We start from the raw sequence: 16,765 nt of genomic DNA on the forward strand, positions 1-16,765 counted from the left end.
GGGCCGACACGCGGCGGAGGGGAAGCAGGTTTCAATGACTCAGCAAGCTGAAGTGAAAAATTAATGCGTTCTTTGTAATTACGCATACAACATACAGACCCCAGTCGTTTCAATAAACACAAGCAGAAAATAAGCGTCCGAACCACATATTTGATGACTAGTCGGCGAGAAAATCCTAAGGTCGTTCTATGCCACTTCTCGCTGTATGCGTCCGTGGCGTAATTATTTCAATATCGGGCTTCTCTACTAGCGGCCCTGTGTTCGAATGGTGCCGTCGGACAGTTTTAATGATGTTTATTTATTTATTACACAGTATGTTGTTGAAAATAAACGAGTCACAAAGTCACGAAGCCGTTTGAAGCAAGAAGGCCAAAGTTTAGGCAAACCCATAGAGTTACAATAATTCCCATGCCTGCTGAACAGCCCCGCCTGCAGTTCCCGTGGATAATCCCGTTGAAGCACTGCTATGGGTAGGACACTCCAGGCCACAGAAGTGTCAATGTCAACAACGGCGTCGTGCACGTGCCACAAATGAAGACGGAGCCCGAGAAGCCGAGTGCAAGCACCATGTCCTGGAGGAACCGAATGTTCTTGCTGGAAAAGTTCAGCGCAATAGACAAGCCCGGCAGGATGAAGGTGTCTAGGCCAGAGAAGCCGAGCACAAGTGACAAGCCCACCAGAAGCGACGATGAGCGCCGGTAAGCTGAGAACGCTGCGAAACGACAGAGGTACCACGTGGATTATCACTACAGTAATGACATCTCGTTTTATATAGCTCGCTGCGTCGTCCTCGAGCTATGGAAAGAAGAATCATAGGTGTAACGTTAAGGGTAAGAAAAGAGCAGATTCGGTGAGGGAACAAACGGAAGGTAATGACATCTTAGTTGAAATCAAGAAAAAGAAATGGGCATGGGCAGGACATGTAATGAGGAGGGAAGATAAGCGATGGTCATTATGGGTTACGGACTGGATTCCAAGGGAAGGGAAGCGTAGCAAGAGACGGCAGAGAGTTAGATGGGCGGATGAGATTAAGAAGTTTGGAGGGACAACGTGGCCACAATTAGTGCATGACTGGGGTAGTTGGAGAAGTATGGGAGAGGCCTTTGCCCTGCAGTGGGCGTAATCAGGCTGATGATGAAGAATAAGACATCTCATACCCTCATCAGCAGTTACGGTTTGCCTACAGCTTCAGCGGACACGAAGTTGGACATGTACTTCCGCAGGGCCGGGATGGTGAATCAATGTTTTCTAATGTGATTACTTTTCACGTCACAAGAATAAGCCACTTAAATAATTTGGGGAGTCATGCAGCCGGCGGCACCGTGAACTTCAACGGAACTGCAGCGTCGTCCGGTTCACTGTAGTTACAACGTCCGGCAGTTCTCGAACCTTTCTTCTGCGAGATTTGTTTGGCTATACACGTTTCTGTAGGACTTGAGGCACTGTATGAATGGTACTAGAATCCCTCCATTTTTTTAAAGAATAGTACCACAAGGCTGCCGTGCGCTCCCGCCACACATTGTGCTATATGTTAACCATGCTTTGTCATCTCGATCACTGTGTGATTTTAGCACAGTACGACCGATATAAATGCAATAATGTTTTCTACGTATGGGAACAGTACGGCAGTCGGAAGGGAAATTTCTAACCGCTGCGTGATTGCGTAAGAGTTTACTCCAACCGAGTATGAAAAATATCTCGTACTGACGACGCACGCATTCAGCCACACACCTTTCACTGACCGACTAGTTGCTTAACTAGTGGTTAGTGCAGTGTGCACGAGATCGAAGCATTGCATTTTATATCGCCTGCTTTTGCAGTTACACGCGTCTATTTTCTCCCTCGGGGCAATTACAAAACACACAGTAATTAGCGTATTCATGTACGACATCGCTGAAGCGGACACCATCCCTGTTAGAAGTGGTCGAACATGCTTCTCGTTTGGCTGAGTGTGAGCATCACACAATTATAGCAGTCCAAGTAACCATACCTTGCCCGAAAAAAAAATATAAAGTGAGATACTGAAGCGTGGTTTTCTCTGCTTCTATGTGCGCGAGACATATGCTGTTTTCTTTTTTCACAGTCACGAGTCATGCGAGTCATTTATGTGAATGTAAAGCACAGGGCACCAAAAACCGCCAAGTTCCATGAAGCCTTGTTTATTTCTCGTAACGGAGCAATTACTGCGCAAACTACGTAGCCGACACCCGAAGCTGAACGCATTCAGCTTACCTTCTTTTCGTGTCTGAAAGGCAGTTTTAGGTACGGGCAGAGCTTCATGGGTTTTCCGTACGGAAAGTGGACCGAGCATACTTGGAATAAAGACGCTCGAAAAGAACAAACGGCACTTTTATGCTGTTATCGCTGGCTCGCAAGCTTTCAGCGGGAAGGCAAGACGTGTAGTTCCCGACAAGAAAACGAATACCCACCCGAGGAAGCTCACTGGGCACGAAGTCGTTTGTCCATTTAAAGGCACTATCGTACAGTGTCATTTCTCAGTTAACGCAGCAGCCGTGGGCGAACAGCCGAATGCGATTCACACAAACACAGGCTTCTCCGGTCTCCGTGAATGTCGATCGAAGGGTTCTTTCATCAGCAGCTTCCTCGGTGGCTGGTTGGTGGTGCAGACAACAGCGTCACAGTGCCGCTCCTGTGAATAACCTTTGTACATACCGCTATCAAGGTGCGGTATGAACACGTCTAAGGCAAACACCTCAGCAGATGTGGCAAGAACACGTCTATAAACACAACGATGTGCGAACACGCACCGCAATTGCACCCATTTTCTCCCGTCTGTCGCTGTACGCACCCGAAGGTAGTATCTGGTGTCGTGAGTATAGTGGTGTGGCTGTAAAAAAACTGGGCACGTATTCGCAAAACGTACTAACGGTAAAAGCATTCGTGCCAACCAATAGTGATGTAGGACACATTATTATCGAAGGCGAGCAGCCAATGAAAAACATAACTTACGAACGAAAAGTTTTCCAAATTCGGCCCTTCGTCTTTATATTACCGTTATGGCTAAAGAAGTTAGAAATGCCTAAACGTAGCTAATTATGTGCCTGTACATATAACGGTCGTGATTATTTTATCGGCAAATATCACACATAGCCATCGTGCTCGTGACATTACTGCGTAGAGGTCTCACACTCTGATTCCACCTGATTAGGCGTTTCTTTTTCATCACAGCTTCTGAGCGGTCTATTCAGTTTCAGTTTCAGTTTCAGTTTATTGAGCGTTTGAAATGTTTTACAGAAGTAACTCTAGGAGGTCCCATAGTCAAAGACTGAGGAGGGACCTCCAACAAAAAATACATAGAAAAAGTTTACTTAATGCGGTTAACAGCAGTAGCAATCCTAGGCACAGTAAGTATTAACAAACAAAGTCGAGTCATAGTAATAACAACAAAGTATAAACACGAAAAGCAGATCCAAGGAGTATTATTCGACATACAGAAGCGTAAAAATTATACAACACAATCACTTTCCCAAGAAGTGGCGACGAATTTTTCTCTTAAATAAATGAATGGAAGGAGATGATTTAATGGAGGGTGGTAGTGAATTCCATATTGATGTTGCTAAAAAGTTCGCAGTAAGTTTGCCGTAGTTAGTCCTTGGTTGCGGTAGGAGGTAGTTATTATGGTGTGAAAATCGAGTGCCAGTGAAATGGGGAGTTTGGTCTTTTGATATCAACAAAATTGGTAGTTCTCCTCGACAAAATTTATAAGTAAGGACACTTAGACAACATTTATTTAAATCCACTACGGACAGAATATTATATGGGCGGAGTAATGGCAGAGCACTACATGAAAAATGGCTGTAACTTATTATTCTCAGAGCTTGGTTTTGTGTGTGTTGCAGGGGTGCCAAGTGAGTTGCGTAAGTATTACCCCAAGAAGAAATGCAGTAAGAGATGTGGCTGTGAATAAATGCGTAGTAGAGTGAAATTAATATACGTATAGGAAAATATGGGCGGACTTTGATTAGTATTCTGATACCATATGCTGCTTTACGCGTTAATAATGATATGTGATTTGTAAATTTTAAATGATTGTCCAGTTCAACTCCAAGAAATGTTGCATGGTCAACAGCCTGAAGCGAAGTCGAACCAATGTTAATGCATGGCTTCTCCTGTACACTTTTTTGCGCGGAAGAAAAAATTACAAATTTCGATTTAGTAGCATTAATACTGAGCATATTATCTCGGCACCAATTAACGATTTTAACCACGTCGGCATTAAGGTGAGATATTAGTGATACCAAGCAAGTGTTAGAAGAATAAATTGTTGTGTCATCAGCGTATAAAATACAACTGGAATGTGTAATGTATTCTGGAAGGTCATTGATGTACACGAGGAATAAAACTGGTCCTAGTATTGATACATTGTCATACCACATTGGTACATTGTCATACCACATAAGTGAATGTGGTATGACAATAAAGTGATCTGTGGAATCGACAGACATAAACATTGCATGAGCTTACGTGCACAGGATGAAAGTAAAACAATTTATCCACATTGCAGTCGGTTGTAACTTCTTCATGTCAACTTGTTGATTAAAGCTTCACTTCACATCAATTTCTACACGTGTGTTGAATCGGCATAACTTCCTAACATATCCAAGTTTTGCTTTAGACTATGGTACAGTTGAACCAAGAACGTGTTTTCCTTACCTTTTGTGGTTTTTAGTGTTGTATCTAACTTATTAATACATGTCGCAGCCAATGTGTTATTTATATGCTCTTCGGTACATGCCTGATGTTACAAGTCAAAATAAGCGTAGCCTAAAAATATTATGAATTTATTCTGTCAGCATGCACTGGAATAAATGTAGGTGGAAGGGCTAGAGGTAACGTGGAGCTTACGCCTCTTGAAGAGTGCTCTGCCTCTTTCAAAACAGTTTTGCAGCATTGCTTCCTATACGCGTTTCTTGTTAACCAACAAAAGTTTACTTATCTCGTATTGTTCTCCTACAATGCCACCGTTCCTGCATTTTCCACGATTTTAATTAAAATTGGCCTAGTCTAGTAAATTACTTAGGTGTGTTCAAACATGACCTGGTGGTAGAGGTTAATGCAGTGCTCTAGCTGAGTAAACGATTGCATCAAATGTTCGTAGCAGCTCAGCAACAACCTTACAACGCCGCAACTAGAACAATGCATGGCTACACGCCTTCTCTCATGGAATGAGAATCCAGCTATTGAGGCATGTCTGTTGCAATGAAACAGTACTGCTCCATTTTGTTGCTTTTCAGGCTAATGAAGTTACGCTTGGAGGGCGCGACAAGACCTCTGCGTATTTCTCGAAGAAATTAGCAAAATTAAATATGAACTCATGCAGTATACGATGTTTTATTACCTTCCTTGTACCATAAGTTATCCAACAATTTCAGAACTGCTACAATTGGTCACCTGACGTGAGGTATATCCTGTACGCCATCAGATGGTTCCGAGCCATGATGTCTGGGTGAATTCTACATCCTGCGAGACGGATCTGCATTGCTGCAAATAAAGACCTCCTAAGTACTTCACTATTTGTGTTTTATGTTTACTGCGTTCTATATGTCATATGTAGACATTCCCTTTATTAACCAAATCAGCGATGTTGGCCACGGCATTGCGCTGTAGAGTCAATAAATTGCGTTAATGTGTTGAAAAATTCAGTGACAATTACGATACGCCATAATGTAATACTTGCGCGCAGATCTATAGGTGTTTTCATTTCGCGCGTCAATATTCTGTGTTATGATTATATAGGTACACGGCTTATATTAGGAAGTGAACGCTGTGAGTAGATCGCTTTTGTTTCCATACACAGGAAGTGCGCTACTCTGGTGCCATATGGTAGTCATCGTCGCTGCACAGCCCGTCTTGCGCGGCACGGCGCTTTTCTTACGCTTTCGTTCCACTAACGACGGGAGCGGCTCTTAGTGCAGGGAAATCGTGCCACCAGCCGAAGCGGCGGCGACACCCAAAGGAGCGTCACATCGATTCTTACTCGTAGCCGCTCGCCATCGCCCCTTGCCGGAGCAGTGACGCTCTTCAGACACGCTCGTACCACGTACTGACCAAAGCAGCGGACGCCCAGGACAAGTGTAGCCCTCCCCACCTCAGGCCACCCTGCTCCTCCCCCTCGGAGGTGCAGATAAAATCGCCCACGCGGCGGCGGATGCCGCGACCGCCGGCAACTCAGGTCCCGCGCAGGCCGCTTCCCCTCCTATCCTTCTCCACTTTTCGCCTGATCCGTTCTCTGATTGTACCCTCCTTCTACCATCATGAGCGTCTCCAAGCCCTGCGGCCACTCGTGTGCCTAGGAGTGAGTTTTAACGCGACAGCGTTAAGGAGCTCGTGTCGAAGAAAAGCCGGTGTCGTCGATGTCGGCGTCGGCGGCGTTGGCCGTAAGCGATAAATCCTGGGAAGCACTTCATGTATAAAAAACATCTTGCAAGATGGGCTGGGTGAGAATCGCACCAGGGTCTCTGAAGTGTGAGACGGAGACGCTACCACTCAGCCACGAGCATGATGCTTCAAAGTGGTACAAAAGTGCCTCTAGTGAATGCGGTGTTGCCTTAGAAACGAGCCGTAAAAAGTTATACTGCGGCGTATATCGATAATTATGAACATGTAACACAGATGTCGCAGTTATACGAGTAGCGAAGTGCGTTTCCGCTACATTTCTTCTGCGCTTTCCCCAGAGGCAGAGGTATCTTGCAGCAAACACAGAAGACCCCCTCCCCTCAATGTACGGTGCTGCCCCGACAGGTGGCGCGCCACGCGCGCATTGGGGCTGTGGGGGGCCGGTGCGAGGGGCATCGCGGCCCGGACTCCCTCTCCCCTGACGACGCTTCGCCGTGCTCCCGCAAGGGTTGCAAAATCAAGCGTCCTTCCTTTCTTTAGGTCACTATCTGTCTATCTAACTGCCCGTGCCGATCCCGACGTTTGGCTGGCGTACATCGTTTCCCCCTTCGAGACACCGAGTTCTTTGGTTCGTTCCGCTTGCTCAGGCGCAGGTTTTGTTGCCGCGCCGAACGCTGCGTTGCTCGACGCTCACCGCGTGATTGGTGGGTGAAAAGTGCGATGCGGAGCGCATCGTAAGTGATCGCTGCGCCGTAGCGCATTATCTTATGTCCCTTGGCGGGTAGACGGGAACGCTGTCGCGTTCCACTCTTGAAGGCGAAGCTTAAGCGCCCTCGAATTTTTTTCCATCTCAAGTCCGGAAAAGAGGGAGTAAAGTCTTCGAGTTTTGTACTCCTCCACTATTAAAACACCCGGCACACGTATATGTGCGTGTCGAAATCGAGCGTGACGCATCGAAATCGGTCAGGAAAGAGCTTAAAAAGGTCTTTTTCCATCGTAAACAAAGCCAGGTGGCAGATATTGCCAACCTAGGAGAGACACTTCTCCTGATTTCAAGCTCAAATGAGGAAGAAAACGGAAGAAGAGGCTGTTTGATTGTCGCGAAGTGCTCTTGAGCCTATATGTAGCACACCCGCCGTGGTTGCTCAGTGGCTATGGTGTTGGGCTGCTGAGCACGATGTCGCGGGTTCGAATCCCGGCCACGGCGGCAACATTTCGATGGGGACGACATGCGATAACACCCGTGTACTTAGATTTAGGTGCACGTTGAAGAACACCAGGTGGTCAAAATTTCCGGAGTCCTCCACTACGGCGTGCCTCATAATCAGAAACTGGTTTTGGCACGTGAAATCCCAAATATTATTATTATATGTAGCAAAAAAAACGCTTGTCAGAACTGAAAAATTAAGAGAACAGTCAATATTCTCCGGCGGTTTCCCGCCAACACAGGGTGCCGCTTTCTTGCATCCTGTCACTTCGAGCTATCAACGCGGCTCGGTGAGTTTTGAATCTACAGCAAAGATTTTTGTATCTACGGAATCATAAAAAATATGGGCATGTTGGTAATAGAAAGCTGGAGACGCTGTGAGATTTCTGTGACCTGTAAAGAAGCTTCAGCTGCACCTACAGTTGAAAACCTGCTACGCACAGTTGCCGGACCAACTGGGGAAATTCCGCTAAGTTTTGTTGACCTGTGATTTTTTGCTTACCGGATCGTAGTACACTCGCAGATAAGTACAACAAGTAACTATGACTAGAAATTGACGAGGTTGTCAGAACAGGATGTGAGAATCCGCGAAGTCTGGTGAAAAACTGGCATCTCCAAGAAAAAAAAGACAGGAGAGAACGCGAATGAACAAACCCGACTCCTTTCTGGTCTTGGGGCTGCAATGTAAAAACAAAGTGAACATGAACCAGATTCCGACTTCCCAGAAAAGTCACAAGAATAACTTCAAGAAGAATAACACAGAAGTCGTGGGGAAACTGAAAACAAGAGATAGAAGCAAGTCCCGAAAAAGGGATGATACATCAAGAATGAGCTCGGGAGAACAAGCTATTCTCTTGTGGGATGCTTTTCGCACCTAGTGAGAGATCTCGAAATGTCGGAATGAAGTTCTGGAACCAGTGAAAACGTCAAGTGAAAGAGAAATCAAAGAAAAAGTTCAGGAAACAGTTTCTAAGGGAAATTTAACAGACAAGAATGAGTTTTTCATCAAATAAAGACACCTCGAAACTATCAGTCTCAAAAGGTGCGACAATGTCTTCATGAAGGCGTTGACAGGAATCATAGCAGCATAAGGAGGCGATGAAAAATCTCATGCCAGCTGGACGTCATCATGTCTGTATACATAAAATAGAAAACAATCACCTTACAGCGGCGCCATGAGGATAAATTTCTAGAAGGAAGACTAGTCAAGATGGAAGAAAGGACAAATGGCAAAAACTTTGCACAGGCACCTCGACAGGGTCTTGCTGATTGTCGTAATGAACAAGACGAAGGAAAGCAGAAGTCATATGCATTAATCATTACTTCGGACACCGAATAACCTACAGTCAGCACTGAAGAAGAAGATATAACCATTAAAGGTTGGTTTCACAGATGCAACTATGCGGACTGACAGTGAAGATGTAGTTGTAACCACTACCTCCTAAGGTGTCATGGAGAAGTTAAAAGGGGCAATTTACCAGAACAATGAAAAAAATGTACGTATCAAGACACCAAAATCAAGAAGACTGGAAATGAAGGTGGTGGGAATAGGCCAAGAAACAGGAATGGAATGCCCCAGTTAACGCGTCACCAATCAGGCTCCCCTCCTGCGCGACAGGGAGGATATAGAGTTCAGCAGACACTGGACGGGTAAGAACGGAGTGACTGCGATTTCGGCGCTAAGCACACGGGCTCCTTAGCACTTGGAAACAAGGGGAATTTGAACATCAACTGGAACTGACGTCCTATTTAGGGCAACATTTTCAACCCGCAGTGCACAAAATGTCTCCTTTTGGCGCACAAGAAACGAATGTCGGGAACGTCTTCGATGCGCCATCTGTCGTGAACAAGGCAGCGAAAAAAACGAGCGTTAAAACGAAGCAAAATGCAGGCCATGTGTGGAAAAACTTTCCCTTGGAGAGACCAAACACTCAATGTTGCCTTGGAAGTGTCCAACTTGCACCTTAACACTTCGAAGAGAGAAGACGGTTCTTCAGCTCATTTATTAACAAAACTCAATAACGTTAAAATGAAGCTCACACAAAAACTTGGCCCAATGTCATAGCAGAAAAACAAGCAAATACACATACAGGACAAAGAAAACAACACTTTAATACATATTGTCGCAGCACTGCGCGACTGAGGCAGAGAAAGAGGAAGTAGAGTGTGCGCGCGTGATAACGAGCGATGACGAGGTGATGGAGAACGTCGTTGTCGTGTCGGTGGTGGTGTCAGGCTGCGATCGGAAACGGGGGAGTCACTGCGATTCGCGCGTCCCTGCTGCAGCCGCTGGAGGGAACTGGGATACGGCCAGGGCTCGTCAGCAGGCACGCGGGGGGGAAGGAATTAAACCGTGGAGCACTCTGCTGGCGGCGGTGGCAATACCTAGCAATGTGTCCAGGCACACCGCAGCTGTAGCAAATGCGGGAGTCGCGGCTTGTCGCGGGTGACACCGGTGACATGGGTTTTATGGGTGGAAATGTACTCTCAGGCTGGTTGTAAGAGGGAAGAGCCCGCGGAACAAATCGTTGTTGTGCATCTTGTCAGCGTCCCAGACTTGTCGGTTGCGGTGGCAAGTTGCTGCTCTCCGTACGATCAGCATAGGTCCTGCGAGGTTCTCGGAAACTCTGAGATGCCCAGGTGGACGGTGGCACACGAGAACGATGACCAAATGCACACTGATGGCACGTATCAGCGTCGTCAACAACTTTAAGGCGTTCAAGCTCTTCTTTAGCCAATTGCCAAATCACTGAGGAGATGTCGTCGTGGGTTGGAACGGACACACTTGCAATAGTAGTAACATTGTCCAATCGTCCAAACTTTCGCCCAATCCTTCTCATTTTCAGCGCTTCAAACGCCCGGCAGTGTTTCCTCAGATCAGACGGAGTACTAAGATCTTCCTTCGTTATAAGAAAATTATAAACGTCTTCAGCGATTCCTTTAAGCAGATGTCCTACTTTGTCTTCGTCTGTCATGGTAGTGCTGACGATTCCGCATAATTTTAGAACAGCCTCTATGTACGTTGTACACGTTTCGCCAGGTATCTGAGCTCGTCGGGAAAGCGTCTGCTCAGCGTTATTTTTCTTAGAGATTGGGTCCCCGAAGCACTTGGTGAATTCTTCTACAAAACTGTCTCAGCTTGTCAGAACGCTCTCGTGGTTTTCAAACCAGAGGAGCGCGGTTCCAGCACGAAAAAAAACCACATTATCGAGCTGCTTCGTAGTGCTCCAGTGGTTGTGGCGACTCACTCTGTTGTAGTGTTTGAGCCAGTCGTCGACGTCTTCGTTCGCCTTCCCCGAAAAGATGGGTGGCTCTCGCAGCGGTGTCCAGAAGCCAGCCTGACCTGCGTGATTGCTGTCTGGTCCGCCACAGGTGGGGTCGTCACTGCCTTCTCCGGAATCGGCCATGTCTGCTGCTTGGGGTCGTAAGCCGGCCAAGCGCCTACTCCGTCGGATAGTTGGTAGAGCTGGGTCGTCCAGGATCGTCCAAGATTTACCTCGCACGTCCACCAAATACAGGCAAATCTGGCCACACCATTTAAAGCAATACAGTCACTCAGGAACTGCACGGATAAAGACGGACATGACATTACTGTTTTACAACTGCAGTGTTCCTTGATAAAAAATTACTTGTTTCCCTGTAATTAAAAATGGCAAATAATGCAGAAGTAGCCATTAAAATATATAACGAGGAAATGATAACGTTCTAAATCCTTATAGAGAATAAGATATTTGCCTCAAGAGTAGGGAAAGAAGAAAAAGAAATATTAATTCTAAAGCGTTACTGTCAGCCACAGGTTAAGATTGTTTCAATCTTGCTCAATATCGAGAATATATTAGAAAATGTTCCTTATAGAAGCATAATGATAATGGGCAACTTCAATGCCAAAAATAATACATGGGGTAGACTAAATAATGAGGCCAGAGGAAAGCAAATATTGTATTTTACACTTACGCACATTCTAAACATAATTAATGATAAACATTCATCACCTACATTTTAGGCAACTAAAGGAAAATGATGGCTCGACCTAACAGTACTAGACAAAAAATTAGCAGAGGACATATCAAATTGGAAGGGGCTGAAAAACTGCAATAACAATGACAATAGATATATTAGCGGAACAATCTGAAACAGGGTAACCTATTAACAGGTAGACATTGCTCTAGATGGCCAACAAAAAATACTGGAAGAGATGAAAACAGATAACTGGTACGACCATGTTCAAGATCATATTAAGAAGAGGATATCAAAAGGAATATAGGAATATCCTTAATAATTACAAATGTTCGAAAAGCCCACTAAAACATAAAAATTAAATCATACCTTTGGTGCTAAGTGCAATTAGAGCGAAAAGGACAAAAAGAGCGAGCCAAAGGAAGACGATTTCAAAGAGCTAAAACAGTTATAAGTTTACAATTTAAAAAAGAATACTACATGGAGTATGTAATATAGCAGAATATGATAGAAAATGCGAAAAACAAAAGTTGGCAAGGCACATACACTAAAAAAATACACAATCCTTGCAATCTACCCCATAATATAGTAGAAGACGAATTCAAAACAAAAGTAATGTTCACTAGCCCTAAAAAGAGGATGGTGAAAATAACACAAGCCTAGCGGAAAGATTAAGTTAAATTTTACAAAAACTTTTTTCCGACTTGTCCAAGAGTGGAGGAAAGTCATGTAGATGAAAAAGAATTGGGAGACCACATAACTAACCTACAAGAAAACTTGAATCAAGAAGTTCAATGCGTTTATTCAAATGATACAGGAGATAAAACAAGGGGGTGAAACATGATCAATCAAGTTCATGGGAATCAAAGTTGATTGCGTCTTCGAAACATTCGAGGACAAATGTGTCTCCAGGTGCAAACCACTTAAAGACCGTATTAATAAAAAAAATTACATAATTCACCTAATACCTTTTAATAAATCTGTTTAACGGATATTTAGAAACAGGATATTTCCCAAATAATTGAAATGATCAAGAATAATGCTAATACCTAAAGGTAAGTCAGCTCACAATTTCAGGCGAAAATAACTGCACGTCAGCAGGTGTAACTCAGTCGTCAGCAAAATTCTCGAGAAATTATTAAACGTCACGCGGTAATACTTTCTCTATATACGATGTCTTCTTCAAAGACACCACTATGGCTCGGCTCATAGAACATGCACAATATTAGAGCTAGAAGAAATTAAGAAAAGGCTTCAACAAGCAAAACTTGACGGATTTAAGTCATTAGTTAATTCATTAAATATCAAAATTCCTTTAACTTCATTCAAGCTTTAAATGTTACTGAGAAACTCGCACAATATAAATGTTATCCAAATCTTATGTCATCCACAAACATAAAAAACAAACAGAAATAACCTACATATTGACAATGTTTCTATTACGATGACACTAGAAACAGGCTCACCACAAGCTCACCTTCCAGTCCTCTCTTTTGGAATTTCGTTATTTCGGACATTTTAGTACCAAAAGAAACGCAGAGGGGCATATAGCAGCGCGTATACTACTAGCGAGCTTAAAAGGGAGCAAACGGTGCCTCTCCTGGTTCCCCGTTCACATGGGGAAAGACATTCACCCGCAAAAAGCTAACCTCAATGAAACGGCCCACGACTGTGCGCGAGAACTTGCCCGCCGCGACGGTCCCACGGCCTCCCAGGGCCTGGACATTCAGTTTAATGACCCGCTGCTCACTTATCAAGAAATCACCTCCCACTATCGGAAAGACAAAACCAAATTCCCGCTCCCACACGCCAAACTCGAACGGGCGCAGGCGGCCGCGTTTCGAATGCTACAAACAGACTCGTATCCGTCACGAGGCCTACTAAGTCACTATAACTCAGAAATCCCGGCGAATTGCCCAGACTGCCGAGAACTTTATTGCTCACTCTCGCGCATGCTATGGCAACGTACCGCGTTACCAAAGGGCCCTCTCTCCAGTGAGCTCGAATGCGAAGAAGCCCTCAAAAGCCCAGACCTCAAACTCCAACTCATGGCCGTCCAGAGGGCCCAAGAACTGGCGGAGCGTCACCACGTTCCCGTCCCGACTTGGGCGTCGCCTACGGTTTCTGCCGGAGGAGTTGCCCGCGTGGGATCTCCAACGGCTTGAAATTCCTCAGGACTTCAATAAAGTTCTTGACTGAGTGAGGGGCATATGCAGGCACTTGCAGGTGACATAATCGTTATAGTTATGTTACTTTCCGGAAATGAGGCGGATGTAAATTCGAATAACACACTAGGATAATTAAACGATGTGCCAAACAAATGGAAAATAAATTTATTTCAGAAGGATGGATGTGTGTTGTTTAGTGGCGCAAGGGCCAGGTGTGGCCAAAGAGCGCCATTACTGATAATGATGTGTTAAGCGCTGATTGGTGAGTTACGATGATGAGGTGTAACATGGCTGTAAAGTGGCCTAAAATTAGTCGCTATCGCAGAAGCATAAACCGATATATAGGTATAAAATTATGACAGTGATACGTGGAGTGGTCTCTGGGTATAGGACGAGTGACAAGTGATAATGGGGCTAAAATGTATGAATATGAAAATAGCACATATGCCTCCTTAAAGCCTTTGAGCCCAAAGGCTGGGAGGCAGGTGCTTTCTTTCAATGCAGCTACCGCAGCAGAAACCTCTGTGAGGAGGCTGTACTACGGATTTCCTGGCGCTATAGTATGAAAGCTATGTACAGCTTTTAAAAATTGAAACAGTGATTGATGTTTAAAGAGAGGTTCCATACCTATAATCATTTGGGGATGAAGTGGAATTTGTTGCCGGTGAGGTAATGGAAAATGCTTTTTCCTATTTGCATCTAATTCTCTGCATTGCATCAGGATGTGAAGCACGGTAAGTGGCTCACCACACTTATCACACATGGGTGGATCACCACCTGACAAGAGGTATGCATGTGTACTGTATGTGTGTCCTATTCTAAGTCTGCAAAGTATTACTTCCGTGTGGCGGTTCTTTGATACCGGCGGCCAGTTGCCAAGATATGGCTTGATAACATGCAGTTTATTTTCTGTTTCTTTATCCCATAACCGCTGCCAGAAAGCCCTGAGCGTTTTCCTTATGGAGGGCTTAAGGTCCATTACAGGGACAGTCGTGGAAATGTCTGCAGCGTTCGCGTGCACGGATGTGGCTAGCTGGTCAGCCAACACGTTTCCTTCAATCTCGCGGTGCCCCGGCACCCAGCATACTACGATATGCTGCCTGGACGCATAGGTGGTGCATAATGCTGAATAGAGAGATACAATTATAGGATTTTGATATTTCTTCACAGTTTTCAATGCGTTTACGACGCTCAAAGAGTCTGTGTATACCACTGCCTTTGGGATATTCAATTCTTTAATGTGTTTAACGGCAGCCAATATGGCGTAGGCCTCTGCTGTAAAGATACTTGTGTTCGTGTGCAGAAAACCGGTATCCGAAAAGGATGGACCGACTGCTGCGTAAGATACGCCAGAATTACTCTTTGATGCGTCTGTAAAGAATTCAGGACATGAGTATTTGTGTTGTAATTCCAGGAAGTACATTCGTATATGCGCGAGAGGAGCGCGTTTTGTAACAGTTATGAAGGATATATCACACTCTATTGGTTGCCACTGCCACGGTGGGGGCCGTATAGCAGGGGACATAGGATGGTATTCAAGCAGGGGAAAACTTGTTTCTTCAGCTATGTCTCTGACACGCAGTGAGAAAGGCTTTGCCACTGTGGGCCGATTGCGAAAAAGTTGACAACTGGACAAATCGTTTATAGTGGAATACGCGGGGTGCTGACTGTTTCCGTTTACTCTAAGAAAATACATGAAAGACGAGTATGTTCGCTGCAGATGAAGTGACCATTCATCCGATTCAACGTACAGACTTTCCACTGGGCTTGTTCTAAAGGCCCCTGTGGACAGGCGAATTCCTAAGTGGTGTACAGGGTCTAGCATCTTTAGAGCAGTTGGAGTAGCCGACTGGTAAACTATGGCTCCATAGTCTAGTCGTGTGCGTATGAGGCTTTTATATAGGTTCATGAGACATTTTCTATCACTGCCCCAGGTTGTGCGTGAGAGCACCTTTAAGATATTCATTGTTTTCATACATTTGATTTTAAGATACTTTATGTGCGGTACAAAGGTTAATTTGGCGTCTAAAATTATGCCTAAAAATTTATGTTCCTTGTTTACAGGCAGGCGCTCACCATGCAACAGAATTTCAGGATCAGCGTGCAGGCCTCTTTTTCTCGAGAAAACGACACATGTGCTTTTTTGTGGGTTCAGTCTGAACCTGTTCACGTCAGCCCATTTGGAGACCTTGTTAAGGCCAAGCTGGACCTGTCGCTCACAGATTGCAAGAGAACTTGATTGGAATCCTATCTGCACGTCGTCAACATACGTTGAATAGAAGATGTTATGTGGTATGTGTAGACGAAGAGAATTCATTTTTACTATAAAGAGCGTGCAGCTGAGCACACCGCCCTGCGGCACTCCTGTTTCCTGTATAAATTTCCGTGACAAGACATTGCCCACTCGAACACGGAATGTGCGATTAGACAGATAGCTTTCAATAACACTAAACATATTGCCATGTATACCTAACTGTGAGAGGTCTCTCAATATGCCAAACCGCCACGCAGTATCATAAGCTTTCTCCATATCTAAGAATACTGATAAAAAAAACTGCTTATGAACAAAAGCTTCACGAATACGTGCCTCGATACGTATGAGATGGTCACTAGTGGATCGACCCTCGCGAAACCCGCACTGGTATGGGTCGAGGAATTTATTTGATTCGAGGATATGTAGTAGGCGACAGTTAATCATTTTTTCGAATACTTTGCAGAGGCAACTTGTTAGCGCTATAGGTCGGTAACTTGATACAGAGGAAGGATCCTTCCCGTGTTTCAGAATTGGAATTACAATAGCCTCCTTCCAAACGGAGGGGATCTCGCCGGAAGACCATATAACGTTGTATAGGTAGAGGAGGGTTTTCTGTGTTTCGGGTGGTAGTTGTTTTAACATCTCATATATTACTCGGTCTGAACCTGGGGCGGATGTATTACAACAGTTTAGTGCTGCCTGCAGCTCTGCTATACAGAATGGATCGTTGTACGCCGCACTTTTAGCAGACTTTCTTTCTAATTTTTTCTGTTCTATTTGTGTTTTGTACTTTAGGAAGGTTTCGGAGTAGTGTGAAGAGCT

General features: G+C 44.8%; 1 protein-coding gene across 1 annotated transcript in view; it reads right to left on the bottom strand.

Annotated features, from left to right (window-relative positions):
* Positions 1–464: 464 nt before the first annotated feature.
* The window catches only part of LOC139047898 (uncharacterized), a 42,030-nt gene continuing 25,729 nt past the window's right edge, over positions 465–16,765 (bottom strand). The window contains exon 5 of the mRNA XM_070522075.1: positions 465–712. Coding sequence (XP_070378176.1) covers positions 465–712 — 248 coding nt within the window. The remainder of the gene's footprint in view (positions 713–16,765) is intronic.

The sequence above is a fragment of the Dermacentor albipictus genome, chromosome 7, assembly GCF_038994185.2.
Source record: "Dermacentor albipictus isolate Rhodes 1998 colony chromosome 7, USDA_Dalb.pri_finalv2, whole genome shotgun sequence".
NCBI lineage: Eukaryota > Metazoa > Arthropoda > Arachnida > Ixodida > Ixodidae > Dermacentor > Dermacentor albipictus.